The sequence below is a fragment of the Calliphora vicina genome, chromosome 2 (assembly GCF_958450345.1).
Source record: "Calliphora vicina chromosome 2, idCalVici1.1, whole genome shotgun sequence".
NCBI classification, from domain to species: Eukaryota; Metazoa; Arthropoda; class Insecta; order Diptera; family Calliphoridae; genus Calliphora; species Calliphora vicina.
Window position 1 is genome coordinate 53,217,415 of NC_088781.1, and position 20,053 is coordinate 53,237,467.

At 28.3% G+C, this 20,053-nt stretch overlaps 1 protein-coding gene across 1 annotated transcript in view; it reads right to left on the reverse strand.

Annotated features, from left to right (window-relative positions):
• The window catches only part of spir (spire type actin nucleation factor), a 176,912-nt gene that overhangs the window by 111,217 nt on the left and 45,642 nt on the right, over positions 1 to 20,053 (reverse strand). Inside the window, exon 2 of the mRNA XM_065499694.1 lies at positions 8,445 to 8,485. Within this exon, the coding sequence (XP_065355766.1) occupies positions 8,445 to 8,485 (41 nt within the window). The remainder of the gene's footprint in view (positions 1 to 8,444; positions 8,486 to 20,053) is intronic.

The window sequence follows — 20,053 nt, forward strand, 5'->3', positions numbered from 1 at the left end:
TTATTTTTATTTTATTTATTATGTGCATGTACTGTGAAGGACAAAAGCGTTTAAACATATTACAATGGAAAATTGTTGGTTAACTACAAATATATAATTAGAATTTTATATGTAATTTTAGTATTTAATGTAATTTACAATAGAAATATATTAAAGCTTAATTAAAGTTAATACATTAAAATTATATGGTGGAAGGGGTGTAAAAGTAGTTCAATAGTAATGGATATAGGAATTTAAGTTTAAGGGTTTGTTAAACAAAATATATTACACGTTTCTTCATTATAATTACAAAAATTTTAGTTTTATCAAATAAATTGATTTTCCCCGTAAAGGGATTTTTAATTAATTTTGGGAATTAGCTCATTTAAGTCATTTTGAACATAATTAACACTAAAAATTTCCATTTTTCAATGAAAATTAAATTTCCAACTACAAAATAGAAATCTCCTTTTTGGGGATTTTTCAAACATTTTTTGGGAATTTATGTTTTCATGTTCAGTAAACAAAAATTGTAACTCATTTCTTAATTTCTATTAAAAAAAAAAAAATATAAAAATCCCGTACAGGGGATTTTGAAATTCTTCTTGGGAATTTGCTCATTTAGGTTATTTTTGACATAACTAATCATTTCACTATTTTTTTCATTAAAATTTAATTTTTTTCAAAGAAAATTAAATTCCCAAATACAAAATAGAAATCTCATTTTTGGAGATTTATAAAAAATATTTGGGAATTTAAGTTTTCATGTTCAGTAAACAAAAAATTTAATTTATTTCTTAATTAATATTAAAAAAAGAAAAAGTTTAATTAAAAAATTGTTTTCCCCGTAGAGGGGATTTTTAAATCCTTTTTGGGAATTAGCTCATTTAGGTTATTTTGCATATAATTATTTTTTCACCAGTTTCTTCATTAAGAATTTCCATATTTTTCAAAGAAAATTAAATTCCCAAATACAAAATAGAAATTCCCATTTTGGAGATTTTTCAAAAATATTTGGGAATTTAAGTTTCCATGTTCAGTAAACATGAAATGTAATAAATTTCTTAATTACTATCAAAAAAGAATAAGTTTAATTAAAAAATTGATTTCCCCGAACATGAGATTTTGAATTTGGTTTTGGGAATTAGCTCATTTAGGTTATTTTGCACATAATTAATCTTTACACTAGTTTTTACACTAAATATTTAAATTTTTTTAAAGAAAATTAAATTCCCAAATACCAAAATAAAAATCCCCTTTTTGGAGATTTATAAAAAATATTTGGGAATTTAAGTTTTCATGTTCAGTAAACAAAAAATGTAATTTATTTCTTAATTAATATTAAAAAAAGAAAAAATTTAATTAAAAAGTTGTTTTCCCCGTAGAGGGGATTTTTAAATCCTTTTTGGGAATTAGCTAATTTAGGTTATTTTCCATATAATTATTTTTTTTACCAGTTTTTTAATTAAAAATTTTCATTTTTTGAAAGAAAATTAAATTCCCAACTACAAAATAGAAAACCCCTTTTTGGAGATTTTTCAAAAATATTTGGGAATTTAAGTTTCATGTTCAGTAAACAAAAAATGTAATAAATTTCATAATTTTAATTAAAACAAGTAAGAGTGCTATATTCGGCTATGCCGAATCTTATATACCCTTCACCTTTGTTGTGGATGCATTATTATTTTTTATAAATAGTATATATGTATGTACATTGCCCACTTTCAGCGTACAGCATCCTAAATTTATCAAGAACACAAAAAACAACAACAACGCCAAACGAAACAAAACACCAAAAGAAAAACAAAATACGCAAGGCAATGAAACCAACACACATCCAAACATACGTTTAATTGTATAAAAAACAACAACAACTCCAAAAGAAACAAAACACAAAAGAAAAACAAAATACGCAAAGCATGCACATTCAAACATACGATTTGTTGATTTTTTGTCAAAAAAACCAACACACAACCAAACAAACGTTCCCAGCGGGAAAAAGATGCAGTAAAGAGGCCTTCCTAAATGCCTCATTTTGCAGACACAAGGACTTGCAAAATCATTTTGCCGCATTGCAAAATCATTTCAATTTTACACGGCGTGTCATTGCGAGCCAAGGCCTTGCATACTCGCTGCTGTTAGAGGGCTGAGAGAAGGCCTACTTATGATGGGCTGTTGGCAGCCAACAAGCTCACTTGTTATTAGAAGGGGATTCATAGGGCTTCTTGAACACCTTCTAAGAGCAGGCAGGGTGGAATGAGTATCGGATCTTTTAGAATGTGTAAGTATGCCCTTTAGAAGGCCTACAAATTGAAGTCCTATCATTTTTTCCCGCTGGGTTTAGTTGTATAAAAACAACAACAACGCCAAAAGAAACAAAAAAAAAACCAAATACACAAAGCTTGCACACCCAAGCATACGTTTTGTTGTTTTTTTGTCAAAGCATGCAATACATTGTGTTTTTTGATGAAATTTTCAGAGGTTCTCTCGGATTTTTGCTCATATCTCCGTTATTTATGGACGGATTTTGCTGATTTTAAATAGCAAAATTCTCGAAAGTATGTCTGACAGAATTGTTGAAGATTTGGATCCCGGAGATATCTGGGGCCTTCAGAAAATTGATTTCAACAGACAGACAGACAGACAGACGGACAGACAGACGGACATGGCTTAATCGACTCCGCTATCTATAAGGATCCAGAATATATATACTTTATAGGGTCGGAAATGAAAAATGTAGAAATTACAAACGGAATGACAAACTTATATATACCCTTCTCACGAAGCTGAAGGGTATAAAAAGAAAAAATTTAATTTAAAAAATGGTTTCCCCGAACAGGGATTTTGAAATTATTTTTGGGAATTAGCTCATTTAGGTTATTTTGCAGATAATACGCTAGTTTTTTCATTAAAATTTGCCATTTTTTCAAAGACAATTAAATTCCCAAATACAAAATAGAAATTCCCTTTTTAGAGATTTTTCAAAAATATTTGGGAATTTAAGTTTTAATTGCGGGATAGCTCATATATGTTATATTGAACATAATCGAGTCTTTTCTGGAAAATTTCATTAAATTACTCAATATTCCAAATATTTATCCTTCACTGTACTTGCAAAAAAAAGGTTCAACATCATGTTTAAAAAGGCCCAGACGATGCAGCCAGATATTTCAAAAATGAAATCAAATAATTTTACAACATTTTAAGACTTTTTTTCCTTTCCTCTCCATGATGACGACGACTGTGTCTGTTTGTTGCACATGATGTTGGCATACGATGACGCGTCGTCGACTCCATTCCTCTCAAATGAAGTGTATGTGTGGCATAAATCACTTGCTTTAAGGAAATCAAAATTAAAGTAGTAACCAGTATGGAGGTAAGTAGGAAAAGTAGTAGTACCAACCACGTCTAAGATGACGATAAAATTGTCAGTATTATTATCTGCGGTTTGTTTATGTGCTTTCCACTTTATTTATTTATTTTTAAAAAATTTATTTTTTTTATGTAAAACCACCATGAACTATATATGCGTTTTAAACAAGTAACTAGTCCAAAATGTAGCTACCTACCAACAATATATAAGTATGAACATGTGTTCCCAGTATATAGTGTGACATATTACAAAGACTCTAATGGAGGTTGGATGATGTTACGTGATTTTATGTAAGACGAAAGATGTTCAATAGCAATTACTATTACATACATATTAAAATATTAGCTTAGTTGGCAAAGGACCACATATGGCAGCTACTGTATCTATAGAAAATAATCTAAAACTATTTCATCTAGTTATTCCATATTGAAATAAATATTCGATTAATGGAGATTTATGGATTTAGCTTTTAGTAACACTTAATTCAAATGTTCAAAACATATAACCAATAAAAACATTATATAAGACATCTAAAATCCGAATAATCGTTTAAAATTATCGAATAATTGCAAATTTTCAAAACATTGCTATAAAAACCTTTAATTTGATTGAAAATTGACACTAAAATGTTGAACCGATTTTCTGCAAGTCCGCTAATTTGATTAAATACTGAATAATAAACTATATTTTTTAATAAATAACATTTAAAATTATTATACTAAACTATTTTCTAAGTAAACGGGGAGGAATCTTAACCGATTAAAATATTATTCGTTCAGAAAAACCGAATAAAAAATATCTCAAATAACTATCTTTAGTAGGAGCAACAATAATAATACAAAATTTTATAGTAAAATATACTAATCGAAGAAACGTGTTAACGATTAATCGATTAAAAATTCGAATATTCTCTTCACAAATATTATGAAAAATTGCAATTTTTATGAAATTTTCCATCACATTAGCATTAATTTGTTAAAACCATTAATAGTAATGCCGATTAATTAATTATCCGAATAATTTAATCGAATATTTGCAAGAAGTATTGCTAAACTGTGTTCCAATAATAATAAATCCAAATCAAGACAAATAAAACTGATGCAAGAGAGATTATTTCAATTGGCTATAGATTTTTTAGCGAATAATCGGTTGATAATATAGTTTTTAATACATAAAATAAATAAAAGTGAGGATATTCTAAACGATTATAAGCTTATTCGTTAATAAAATCTAAAAAATATTAATAAAAAATCTAATTAAGTGCTACTAGTTAAACGTATGTTTTAAAGTAAATCAAACTAACCATAATAACGGTAAACGATTTAAAGTAAAAGTAAGTTTGTGTAAAAACAGGCAAACGATTAATCGATTAAAAAATCGAATATTCGCTTTAAAAATGATAAAAATTATATTTTGAATGAAATTTCCGATCACACTTATTTTGTTAAAACCATTAATATTAATACCGATTAATTAATTTTCCGAATTATTTAATCGAATATTTTATAAAAATTAAAAGGAAATTCATTAAAAACAAAACCGATGAAAAAAGTTTTTTAAAAACATTTATTTAAAAACCGAATAATCGAATCAAGTTTAATATATAAGAATTTTAAATAAAGCTAGATTTAAACAAGTAAGAGAGCTATATTCGGCTGTGCCGAATCTTATATACCCTTCACCAAATTATACTTAAAAATATATTTTTTTTAAATATTTTTATTTAAACAAAATCAAAATTTGTTTTTTAATGTTTTAAACTTTTTTTTCCAAATTGTTTTTTAAAAAGTTTTTTAAAATTTTTTTTTTTTTAATTTCTTTAATTAATTTTTTTGGAAAAATAATTTATGACAAAAAAAAAAAAATTTTGATGAAAAAAAAATTCGGGTTAAAAAATATTTTTTCCGATTTTGACCCATTGTATGTCCAACTTACTATGGTCTTATATACATACGTCGTTGCAAATGTCTTTGAAATATCTATCATTAGATATCCATATTGTCTATATTAATGACTTAGTAATCCAGATATATGTAGGTCAAAAATAGGTCAAAAATCGAGGTTGTCCTAGTTTTTTCCTTATATCTCAGCCATTTGTGGACCGATTTTCTCGATTTTAAATAGCGACCGAGCCGGAAGAATTTCGGAGATATTGATGTATGAATCGTGTATGTAAGTTATTTGGGGGCTTCGGAAAGTTGATTTCAACACACAGAACGAACAGACGGACATGGATATATCGATTCCGCTATCTATAACGATCCAGAATATATATACTTTATGGGGTCGCAAATGAAAAATGTGGAAATTACAAACGGAATGACAAACTTATATATACCCTTGTCACTCATGGTGAAGGGTATAAAAAGGGTTATTCCTTTAAAAAACGGATATCCGCATAACAAATATCTTAAATCTACGATTTAGCAATAATAATATAACATTTTAACATAAAATCTCTTAAATCGTAAAAACGAGCTAACGATTAATCGATTAAAAAATCGAATATTCGCTTTAAAAATTATGGAAAATTAAATTTTGAATAGAAATTCCGACCACAATAGCATTATTTTGTTAAAACCATTAATAATAATACCGATTAATTAATTATCCGAATAAATTAATCGAATATTTTGTGAAATGTGCTGAAATGAGTTCAAAATATAATAAATTGATTAAAGGCAAATAAAACCGATGAAATAAATTTTTAGGCAAATAATCGGTTATTTTAAAACCGAATAATTGAATCAAGTTTAATATACAATAACTTTAAATAAAGCTAGATTTAAAAAAAGGGTTATTCCTTTAAAAAACGGATATCCGCATAACAAATATATTAAATCTACGATTTAACAATAATATATAACATTTTAAATTAAAATCGCTTAAATCGTAAAAACGATCTAACGATTAATCGATTAAAAAATCGAATATTCGCTTTAAAAATTATGGAAAATTAAATTTTGAATAGAATTTCCGATCACAATAGCATTATTTTGTAAAAATCATTAATAATAATACCGATTAATTAATTATTCGAATAAATTAATCGAATATTTTGTGAAATGTACTGAAATGAGTTCAAAATATAATAAATTGATTAAAGGCAAATAAAACCGATGAAATAAATTTTTAGGCAAATAATCGGTTATTTTAAAACCGAATAATTGAATCAAGTTTAATATACAATAATTTTAAATGTTAGATTTATAAAAATGGTTATTCCTTAAAAAAGGATAACCGCATAACAAATATATTAAATCTACGATTTAACAATAATATATAACATTTTAAATTAAAATCGCTTAAATCGTAAAAACGAGCTAACGATTAATCGATTAAAAAAATCGAATATTCGCTTTAATAATTATTGAAATTAAATTTTGAATAGAATTTTCGATCACAATACCATTATTTTGTTAAAACCATTAATAATAATACCGATTAATTAATTATCCGAATAAATTAATCGAATATTTTGTGAAATGTGCTGAAATGAGTTAAAAAAAAATAAATTCATTAAAGGCAAATAAAACCGATGAAAGAAATATTTAGGCCGAATAATTAAATCAAGTTTAATATATAAGAACTTTAAATAAAGCAGACGATTAATCCTATATTTTAAAATAAAAAAGGATTATTCGTTAAAAACAACCGAAAAACTCATAACAAATATCTTAATTCTACGATTTGACAATAAAAATATAACTCTGTAAAGTAAAATCGTAAAAACGCTTGAAATATTGTTATAAATTATAAATTTACAAGACATTAATTATCCGAATAATTTAATCGAATTTAATTTATCGTTAGATTAACAAAAAAAAAGACAACAATTAAAGGCGATTATTTGATTTTTCGTAATATTACAAAGTTTTAAAGTAAAATCGAGAAAATTCGATTAATAACTCGAATATTCAATTCAAATATTATGAAAAATTAAAAATTTGAACAAATAAATAAATAATAAATAAATAACACCCGATTATTCAATTATTCGCTTGATATAAATTGCAAATGTTATTAACAATTTACTTAACTGTTAATAACAATTACTCACTTTCTTTTAATTATAAACGTTAAATGTGATAGATTTTATTACATTATTCGGTATTTTTAAACGAATAATTGTTTGATAAAATAAATGTTCTCCTATTTTCTTCAAAAAAATGTATTATGTATATTTGCTTTATTTAACTCTCATTTCTAGAAAATTATATTAAATTATTCGGTTTTTAATTCACCGATTATTCGTTCAAAAAATGATTTTTCACTGAAATTATTAATTTCTTGTGTGTCTTTAATTTAAAATTAAAAGAGATAAAACTAATTACAGCAATACTTTTTACAAAATATTCGAATAAATTATTCGTATAACGATTATTCGATTAAAAAACATGATTTTAAAAAGTTTAAATTTTCAAACAAATTTTTAATTAATAATTAAACTATTATTCCCTAAAAATAAATAAAACAATAAGCAAATAATTACGATTATTCGATTAATCGCTTAAAAATTTAACCGATTATTCGTAACAAAATCTTATTTTATAACTAAAATTCTCTAATAAAATGTAAATCGTGTTAAAAAACAAATAAATTTGTAATTATTTCAACCATAGCAAACAAAAATATAGGTATGTGCCTATACATAATTATTTTTCATACAAAATTATAACCCTTTTCCGCCTAAAATAAAATTTATTTTTTTTTTTTTATTCTAAATGAATCAGAATTTACATTCGTTATTGCTGATGTGTTTTTTATTAAGAATTTATGACGTTACGCTTGGTTGCAAAAAGGTATTTTTTTTAAATAAAAATTTTATATTTTGATGGACAAATGGCCCGTTCGTTTGATGTGCTGTTGCTGTTGAATTCAACAACAAATTACATGAAATTATTCGAGCATTAAATGTTTTATTTTTTATTTTAATTTTCTTTTTTTCCATCATAAATCTCTTTCAATCTATTGATTTGTATGCGTGTTATTGGCATTTAGAAGGGTATCAATTTTTTATAGAAGAATGAACAGAAAAAGTAAAAATATTTATGGAAATTAAGTTAAATTAAGAACCAATAACTTAACTCACCTTCTTGTGAGAGGCAATGTGTTGTGCATGATTGTCATCACCTGAAAATAAAGAAAGAAAGAAAAAAATAAGTAATTTGTTAATAAATGTATTTTATTATGAACAAATATTTATTTGTCTTGAACGGCTTTTGTGAAGAGACAGTGTTCGTGATAATAATTTATAAATATTAAATTCATGGCAAAAGTGTTATTTATAATGAATTTTCTGTTTGAAGGAATAAATAATAATTAATGTAAAGTAATGCAATAAATAAAGATGAGCGTTGCAAAGAATGTTTTTTTTTTTAAAATTGTCACAAAATTATACATCCTGCTCATACATGATCAAACTGTTACTAGAAATTATTTCTTATTCAATTAGGAAAGCGTATAAAAGGTTATTCGATTAATAAAAAAAACCTTAACAAATATGTCTGATGTTAATTATGAAAGTCATATTACGATTATTCGTTAATTTGAATAATAGTCAGACAATTTAACAATATATTCAAATACAATACAAATTTTGTTCATTTTTTCGTCGATTTAAAACCCGAATAATCATCAATTCCGATTATTCGGTTAATATTATATCAGTTATTAACTGTAAACTTATATTAAAATAAATCCCACTATTTATCAACCAATTTCCCTCAAATATTCGATCAAAATATCTCAAACACTCATCACTTATTATTCGATTTAAAAACCGACATAAAATATATTTTCAATTGAAAAATCTTTCTTTTATCGATTTCAATTATATTTATTATTGATAAAAGGCATTTCAATAAACCTTTTTAAAAAATATTCGATTAAATTATTCGGATAAAAGATTAATCGGTATTACTTTTAATGATTTTAAAAAAATAATGGTAGTGCGATCGGAATTTTGATTCAAAATAGTGTTTTTTTTTTGATAATATTTAAAGCGAATATTCGAGTTTTTAATCGATTAATCGTTTGGCTATTTCTGAGATAAGTTCTTTTGCTTTAAAACGTTATATTATTATTGTTAACTCGATTAAATGTTGTCATTTGTGATGGTTTTTATTCGATTATTCGGGTTTATTAACGTACGATTGTCAAACAATTTACCCGATTATTCGATTACAATTAAAGCAGATAAAAGTATCGCTTTTTTATCGGTTTCAATTGTATTTATTAATGATAAAACTTATTTCAGCAAAACTTTTTATAAAATATTCGAATAAATGATTAATTGGTATTACTTTTAGTAATTCTAACAAAATAATGGTATTGTAATCGGAATTTTCGTTTAAAATAATATTGTTTTGATAACATTCGAGTTTTTAATCGATTAATCGTTTGGCCATATTTTACTTTAAAACGTTATATGTAATATTATTGTTAACTCGATTAAAAGTTGTCATTTATGATTGTTTTTATTCGATTATTCGGGGTTTTTAACGACCGATTGTCAAACAATTTACCCGATTATTCGATTACAATTAAAGCCGATAAGATAATCTCTCTTTTATCGGCTTTAATTGATAAAACTCATTTCAGCAAAAATTTTTACGAAACAATCGATTAAATTATTCGGATAAACGATTAATCGGTAATACTTTTAGTAATTATAAAATTATAAAAATTTTATTTTTTGATAATATTTAAAGCGAATATTCGAGTTTTTAATCGACTAATCGTTTGGCTATTTTTGAGATAAGTCCTTTTTACTTTATCGTTATAAAATTGTTAATCCGACTAAAAATTGTCATTTATGATTGTTTTTATTTTTTAACTAACGCTTCTCAAATCATTTACCAGATTATTCGATTACAATTAAAGCAGATAAAACTCATTTCAACGAACTTTTTACAAAATAAACGATTAAATTATTCGGATAAACGACTAATCGGTATTACTTTTAATGTTTTTAACAAAATAATGGTAGTGCGATCGGAATTTTTATTTAAAATTGTATTTTTTGATAATATTTGAAGCGAATATTCGAGTTTTTAATCGATTAATCGTTTGGCCATGTTTCAGTTCTTTTTACGTTAAAGCGTTCAATATTATTGTTAACTCAATTAAAGGTTGTCATTTGTGATTTTTTTTTTACAAAATAATCGATTAAATTATTCGGAAAAACGATTAATCGGTATTACTTTAAGTAACTCTAACAAAGTAAAGGTAGTGCGATCGGAATTTGAATTTAAAATTTTCTTTTTTTTATAATATTTAAAGCGAATATTCGAGTTTTTAATCGATTAATCGTTTGGCCATGTTTGAGATTAGTTTTTTTTACTTTAAAAGGTATTAATATTATTGTTAACCCGATTAAATATTGTCATTTATGTTTTTTTTTTATTCGATTATTCGAGGGTTTTTAACGAACGATTGTCAAACAATTTACCCGATTATTCGAGTAATGAAATTATTTATGTAACATTTGTTAACATTTACTGATTGTTTATTTGTTAAATTCGAAAAATTATTCGAATAATTAACAAATTATTCGAATAATTATTCGAATAAAATATAGTTTAAAAATTGTCACAAAATTTCTAAAATATGTACTTAACATTTAAATGAATAAATTTCTACGTTTCTTTAATCTAATTATAGAATGACATCATATCCTTTTATATAAAATGCAAACAAAATTCCTTTAAGATAAATCACCAAACAAAAAATTACAAATAAATAAATATCAACAAAATGACGCTTGAATATTAAATTTGCATTGAAAAATACATAAATTAAGTAGAAAAATGACCGTTAAATGTCAATTAGTTTAAAAACCCCCCAATAAAAACTAATTTGTTTGAATAAACATTTGGTATAAAGAAGACACACACATAAAATAGCAATAAAGTATTTAATTTAATAACAAAATCAGCACCATATGTTTAAAATTGTATCTTGTCTAACAGACCCCTCCAAATACAATAAGAACTTTTTAAGAATTTCTTGAAAAAAAAACATTTAAAGTTAAAAAAAATCTACATAAAAAAAGGGAAATTGAAATGACTATGAATGAGCTTAAAGCAGATTCTGTGGGATCTGTCAAAATTTCCATAGAAATAAAAAGACATTTAAACATAAATTAAAGTGGCGCTGCTGTTTTCTAATGAATTCATAATTTGAGCTCATTTTTATTTAAATAATTCTGTTTTTTCATTTGAAAATGTTATTCTCTTTCGAGTTGCTTTTAACACTTGGTGGGTTTTGGGTTTTGTTATCAAAATAATTATGTTTCAAATTAAACATCACAAACTATTGTATCAATGTAAAAAAACATACAAAATTATGTGTATAATTACCAGGGAAACCGGAAATATGCTCTAAAAAAAGCGTTTTAGGCGCTTTAAATATGCAGTAAAAACTTTAAAATATGCTCTTAAAATTTAAAAAATATGCTCTTAAAAAAACAAACTTTTACATAATTTTTAACCAAAAAAAATTTACTTAAATTTTCAAATAAAAAACGTTGTCTATTGGATCTGAAAACATTTTTATACATAGAAAATGTTCTTTCGACATCAAGTGATGTTACAGGAGCAAATTTAAAAGACAATATTTCTTTAACACCTAGAACGGTTAAGTTTGAATTAGAACTAAAATTTGATATTTAGATGGAGCTATTATTAAAATAGTGCTTATTTTATATTAAAACAAGTAAGAGAGCTATATTCGGCTGTGCCGAATCTTATATACCCTTCACCTAATTATAATTCAAAATAAAAAATTTAAATATTTTTAGGTGAACAAAATTTTTTTTTTAGTTTTTTCATTTTTTGGATAAAAAAATTTTTCGAATTGTTATTTTAAATTTAAAAAAAAAAATTTCTGTTTTTTTCAATTTTGAATTTTAAACAAAGGAAGTAAAAACAGCGAAAAATAAGTAAGACAAAATTTGATTTTGATAAACTCAAAATATGCTATTAAACTGTAAAATATGCTCTAAAAACGCAAAATATGACATAAATATGCTCTTAAAACAAATATATGCAAAAATATGTATTTAAGGGTAAAATATGCAAAAATATGCACTAACAAATCGATGCCAAAATTCTTAAATAGTTCTGAAACGTGTAAATATCTTATCCATGTGCTCATTAGACTCACCAGAAAAAACATGCATTTGCATATTTTGGTTTCCCTGATAATTACTCTCTCTATATGAATTTATCTCGTCTGATATACACTCTACACAGAAACTAAATATCAACCTCTAACACTTCCATTAGGTTACACACATTTGAAATTGTTAATTGCAGTCATTAAAATAAGACTAAACAACAACAAAAACACCCAAACACAACAACAATGGAATTTTTTTTAAAAAAAAGAGCGTTAAAAGTCAAAAGTAGAAAATAGAAATGAAAGCAAGCAGTCAGTCAGTCAAACACACAGACAGCAGTTAGCAGAGCTGAACATAAAAAGTCATAGAGACAGACAGACTGATGGACGCTTAGACAGACTTAAAGTCTAACAAAATATAACTACAAGATCATATACTATGAAGTTTAACAAATTTACTCTCTATGTTTAAATTTTGTTTTCGATTCGTAGTATGAAATGTCAGTAAGATCAACGCTTCTTTTTTGGGGTGCAAGATCGTTTGTATCTTTAAAACAGTTATGGCTAGAAGATTAGCAACGCTGGTTATGCTTAAATAAAACATTAAATATGCTCCAATTATTTAAAGATTTAAGTTAATTGTTCTTTATATAAAGTAAACAAAAAATAAAATAGAATATATAAAGAGTTCATGAAGTTCTATTAAAAACAATACTAAAATTGTTCATCCTATAAAAAGTTCATTTAATAAGTTTATTTAATAGGCTACAATTAATAAGAGTTTGACAAATTAAATCAACATAAAGTCACATTGAATGTCAATGACTTTTAGCCTGATATGGAATAGAAAGCCAGCTATTCTTAACCTTTGAATTCTGAAGGCAACAAATGTCAGGTACTGTTGTACTAAAGTAAATGAATTCTCCTTGCATGCATTAGGAGTTGGAGTATTGTCTTCCTTGACAATGCTGAGAATGAAATGAAATCAAAAACTGCTCCTGGCATCGGTCAGTTGACTCCTGTAAAAATTTTAACACGCTGCGTCAAGCAACTGAATTTCGTGTCCTTATTAAGCAATATTTTTTGCTGAAAAGCCATCACTCAAACCCAGGCTAAGCTTGATAAGTACTATAGGAACTGTTCACCATCAATTTCAATTCAGTTCAATTCAATTTCAAAACAGTGGTTTACTAAATTTCGTTGTGGCCGTACAAGCACGGAAGATGCCGAACGTTCTGGACTCCCAGTTAAGGTCACTACACCCGAAACAATTAAACAAATTCACAATATGGTGTTGGCCGATCGGAGATTGAAAGTGCGAGAGATCTCACATGGTTCAGTGGTTTCAATTTTGAATGATCACTTAGGTATGGGAAAGCTTTCCGCAAGAAAGCCGCGTCTGCTCACAATTGACCACAAACGCAATCGTGTAACAACTTCGCAGGAGTGTTTGGAGTTGTTCAACCGCAATATGGACGAGATTTTGCGCCGTTTCGTAACCGTGGACGAAATGTGAATCCACCAATATCATCCGCTTTTCTCTCAGTAAAGATAAGCCTGATATCAACATTATTACGACCTTATTTGATCCGGTAGTCTAAGGGATAGTCTCAAATTCCCCGTTGATCTCGCATTTACGCAATTCGTTTTAAGTGTAGAAAACGAAGAAACAGATCAAAGGGCTTCGTGTGAGAACCACTTTGAATATTTAATTTGACTCAACTATACAGAACAATACCGTTTAGTTTTGAACTCATGTGCATAGATCCACTAGCTGTCGCCTTTCGGAACAATCTGCACAAGCCTTATTTGAACGTTTGCAAACTGTGCAAAGGTCTCTTTTTTTACAGACAAATAGGCAAAACTAAATGTACGCGAGTAGAACAATGTCTAAACATGCATCATTCAAGATAAATCATAAGAAGAGATCTCAATATCAGTTTCCACATAACATTGATGTTTCTCAATAGAATGTGTTCCATCGGTTTCAAAGAGAGATGGTTTGTTAGGTTCAGAAGTGGTGATTTTGACACGGAAGACAAAGATCGCCCAGGACAGCCAAAAAAATTGAAGACCAAGAATTGGAGGCATTACTCCATGAAGACTGTTGCAAAATCATGGGACTTACTCAAGCAGCAATTTCAAACCGTTTGCGAGCAGCAGGATTCATCAAAAAGCAAGGAAATTGGGTACCATACGAGATCTTCAAAGACGATTTTGCATGCGCGAAATGATGCTTGAATGCTATAAAAGAAAATTATTTTTGGATCGAATCATTATTTGCGATGAAAAATGGATCCATTCCGATAACCCGAAGCGTAAGAGATCGTATGTGAAGCCCGGCCAACCAGCCGAATCGACACCAAATCCATATATCAATGATGCTAAGATAATTGTCTGTATTTGGTGGGAGCAAAAGGGCTCTATATATATTATTAGCTGCTGAAATCTGACCATACCATCACAGGGAACCCGTATCGAACTCAACTGATTGATTGAAGTGAGCATTTACCGAAAAACGACCAGAATATGCGGCCAGATATGAAACCGTAATATTCCATCACAACGCTTGGCCACATGCTGCAATAATAGTTAAAAAGTAAAGAGAATGAAGTAATTAGGAAGATTTACCTCACTCGTTTTATAGGCTAGATCGTGCCCCGTGTTTCGATCGATGCAGAACACTTTCTCTGGGATACGTTTCACTTTGGAACGTAGTATCCGATTCGTTCTTGGCCTCAAAAGATGATCTGTTCTTTTGGATCGGAATCCATGTGTTGCCAGAAAGATAGAAAAAGATCATAGCTAACAATGGCCAATACTTTGAATAAATTTATATGGTACAAATGTTTCAAAATAAAAGCTAAAAATTGGAAAAAATCCAGCATTTTTAAATCAGCCACGAACACTTTGCCTAACGCAGTGAGACTACATTATAGATTTTGTGGTTTGCTATACGAAAGCTTTCTTGAGAGATGCTGTGCTTAGAGTCTCTTCGATATAATCTCGTGTATATCAAGAATAATGAACTAAACTATATAGAGTAGACATTACTTTTGAGCAAATTTCATCATTTATTTAAATGTTTAAAACATTTTTGTTGACAAAACTTAATAAAAATATGAACTACAGTAAGATCAACGATTGAATCTAATTTTGAGATCAAAATGATCTACGATTGAAGTTGCGAAAAAATCTTCGATTGAATCTTAATTATGGGATACATCTAGTAGCAGATAGCCATGGCCAATTGAAGGGAGGGATTTAGTTCAGGGTAGCATGTCTTCTAGGAATAGCTTGAATAAGTTTAAATTGATCTTGAAGGAGTAACTCCGAAAGTTAGACTAAAATAATTGTCATAAAATGTTTAATAAGAAGAGTAGAGACGAACAAGTAATGAGAAAGCATATATCAAAGCAGAACAAGCGTCTGACAATAAGGATTGACTTGTTCCTTATTATAAAGACTTCCTTATTAGACTAAATTCAACAATATTCATTTATTTGGGTGCTCCTCATTTTGAGAGAGTGAAATGTAACACTAAATGTATCCCTATTAAGATATTTTTCACTTCTACTTTCACACTGTAACCAGTAAAGCGTAAACTTTTAAGCTCTCAACTATGTAATTAACAGTTATAAGCCCAATAACTATAAAATACGAATAATTGCAATAAAATGTGCAAAATAATACATATAGCTTACATAAAACTGACACTCAAACTTACACCTACTTACAACCAAGTCTAATCCACATACTACTGTCAAGTTGCAGGAATGTTTAACCGCACATTTCAGCAATTTGGCCAGAAAACAATAAAATTATAGAAAAAATAAAGCAACGTGATTATAAATATGTAAAGAAAAACGTTTCGATTACATTTACTCAATCGTCGTAGAGGCAACATCAGTTAGTTACTCACATACTCTTACATCTTCCTACATCTCCACCACCATCAGCTAACGTAACGGTTTACCTTGTATTGTCCGGCGGTATTTTTCAGTTTCATTTCCGTTATTGTTGCAAATTTCAAATAATTTCATACAATGTTTTAAATATTACATTTTCATTAATTTTTATTTAACATTTTTATATAGTTTTTCTTTAATAAAAAGTTAATTATTGCATGTACATTTCAATTTCAATTCACTTTATTTAATTTCATTAAATTTTTACTGTTGTATGTTGCTTATTTTTTTCTTTTAGTAGTTGGGTGTTTTTTTTTAATTTTTATTTATTTAATGTGTGTCTTAATGAAAATTCATAGACTTACACCGTTAGCTTTAGTGGTTTTTTTCTTTTAAATGCTTTTTAATAAATACAAAAAAAATTATACTTGTAAAGTTGGTATATTAATGAAAAAAAAGAAAAAAAAAACGTAATAAATTATTATCGATTAAATAAAAGGCGATTAAATTTAAGTGTTTTAATTTAAAACACATACAGTTGTTGTTATGGAAACATACTCTAGGGAATTGACTGGACAATGAGGATCAAGCTTCATAAAGAGTTCCTTCTCTTTATGTGGAAATACAAAATTACTTGACCATCTTGAGATCACTCTTACCGACAAAGCCAATTATGTATCTAGGTATCAGCTTTAATCTGGATCGCGTAAGAAGTTGATAACAGCTCTTTAGTCTCTTGCGAGAATGCTAAGGTTCTTAGCACTAAACGTTCTGAACCAATGATGGATCATAACTCATTTGTCGATATGCACGAATGACCCTATTCGACGCTGATACCGTCCCTAAATGCTTGACAAAACAATATTCTTTAGGATATCAATATTATTCTACTCCTTGATCCCTGTATTGTTTTTAAGCAGAGATTCTGATGGTTAAGGGAGTTGCAAACTGGCTGAAATTGAATGGCTTCCTAATTGCCGTGAATATCTTTCCCAACAGTCTAACCGAGGTTTCGCATCGGAAATACTAGTTCCTAAAGATAAAACTTTTTTGAGCATTTCTGGCCGAATAACACGAAAATTTTTACCCTCCAAGGCGTCTATTGTTGCTGGTTTATCAGCATAAACCAGTGACATCACGTGGCCCCACAGGAAATAACACCTCTCGTTTATTTCCTGTGGGGCCACATGATGTCACAAATCACACGACCTTGAACTCCGAAGTTGATCGTCTGAAATCCTAGTTCCTGAAGATAAAATCAAACTTTGAGTGTCATATATCTCTTAATGAGATGGTTAAACAGTATAATATTACATTCCTGATAGGAGGACCGTTAACTCCAAGTTGCAAGATTGTGCGGTTGGTGGAGTAAACTCCAGGAATCTCAATATCCACATATTAAGAATGCTTACCAATCACAGAATCGTCTCAGATTGCTAAGCAAGAATTGAGCTTGCATATAAACTGGGATCGAATGTCGTCTCCACAACGGTATTGAATGTCTATTTTGATAGTCAAGCCGCCGTTGCGGTCCAGGAAGTCGCTTTCCTGAGAAAAAGACCTTTTCCAGAAGCACATACTTCCCTATACAATGCTGATACCATTCCAGAAAAAATGGCAAATGGTAATCCCGGAAAGAGAATCATATAAACAAATAGCTCTAAGTTGCTCGATCGTGCGGTTTATGGAGTATACACCAGCGATCTCAATTGCTATATATCGAGACTATCGGATCCCTGTAGTGTTTTACAAAAGGGATTCTGGATATTAAGACAGTTTGGGACTGGTTGGTATCCAATATTTGGACAACTGCAACGAAAGTCAATTCTGGCACTCGTACAGCCATTAACTTTAAAACTGTTGATTCAAGATTGAACAATCTTGTGGTTTTTGGAATATGCTCCACGTATCTCAAGCTCTATTGAACTAGAAGTTCTATAGAGTATCTCAAACTCTATAGAACCGAAGTTGCAAACTGGCTAGATTAGAATGTCGTTTCCAAAACTCCTAAAAATATCTATTCTGACAGTCGAACTAGAGTTTCGGTACCGAAATTCTGGTTAAATACCTTCCCGGTATGCTTGACGAAATAGTAATAACAGTAAGAGGCTGTTAACAGATCTTTTAACCTTAAGTCATCAGTCTTAATCACTAACGACTTTCAGACTTGGAAACACAATGTGTGTGAAGATAAATTCGTATTTAACTAGTAGAGACACAAACCACATTTTGTAACAGAGCTTATTTTGCAGTTAACAGTGCACTGTTATGCATTTAACAGAGATAGTATTTAAGAGGTAGTATATTTAGGAGGCTAATACAGGAGAATGGAACCAAGTCCATGACCAAAACTATATTGAAGTGGTACTCCATGAGGTCTGTAATAATGAAATATCTAAAATATTTATAGAATTTACAAATTTGGATGTCTGTTTCGAAAACAAATTCTTTAGAGGATCATTGGTAAAAATGGCCATTTTTGGAATGGTACACGTAACACACTATATACGTTTGGTAGTCCAAGGGGTGCCTAATGATGCACTATTAGTGGGATAGCTGAACTAATTTTGGGATTTGAGAAAATTGACTTTCAAAAAAATATGATTTTTTAAAAAAATCTTTAGAGTATCATTGGTAAAAATGGCCATTTTTGGAATGGTACACGTAACACACTATATACGTTTGGTAGTCCAAGGGGTGTCTAATGATGCACTATTAGTGGGATAGCTGAACTAATTTTGGGATTTGAGAAAATTGACTTTCAAAAAAATACGATTTTTGAAAAAATTCTTTAGAGGATCATTAGTAAAAATGGCCATATTTGGAATGGTACACGTAACAGACTATATACGTTTGGTAGTCCAAGGGGTGCCTAATGATGCACTATTAGTGGGATAGCTGAACTAATTTTGGGATTTGAGAAAATTGACTTTCAAAAAAATACGATTTTTGAAAAAATTCTTTAGAGGATCATTAGTAAAAATGGCCATATTTGGAATGGTACACGTAACAGACTATATACGTTTGGTAGTCCAAGGGGTGCCTAATGATGCACTATTAGTGGGATAGCTGAACTAATTTTGGGATTTGAGAAAATTGACTTTCAAAAAAATATGATTTTTTAAAAAATTCTTTAGAGGATCATTGGTAAAAATGGCCATTTTTGGAATGGTACACGTAACACACTATATACTTTTGGTAGTCCAAGGGGTGCCTAATGATGCACTATTAGTGGGATAGCTGAACTAATTTTGGGATTTGAGAAAATTGACTTTCAAAAAAATATGATTTTTAAAAAAATTCTTTAGAGGATCATTGGTAAAAATGGCCATTTTTGGAATGGTACACGTAACACACTATATACGTTTGGTAGTCCAAGGGGTGCCTAATGATGCACTATTAGTGGGATAGCTGAACTAATTTTGGGATTTGAGAAAATTGACTTTCAAAAAAATATGATTTTTGAAAAAATTCTTTAGAGGATCATTGGTAAAAATGGCCATATTTGGAATGGTACACGTAACACACTATATACGTTTGGTAGTCCAAGGGGTGCCTAATGATGCACTATTAGTGGGATAGCTGAACTAATTTTGGGATTTGAGAAAATTGACTTTCAAAAAAATATGATTTTTTAAAAAATTCTTTAGAGGATCATTGGTAAAAATGG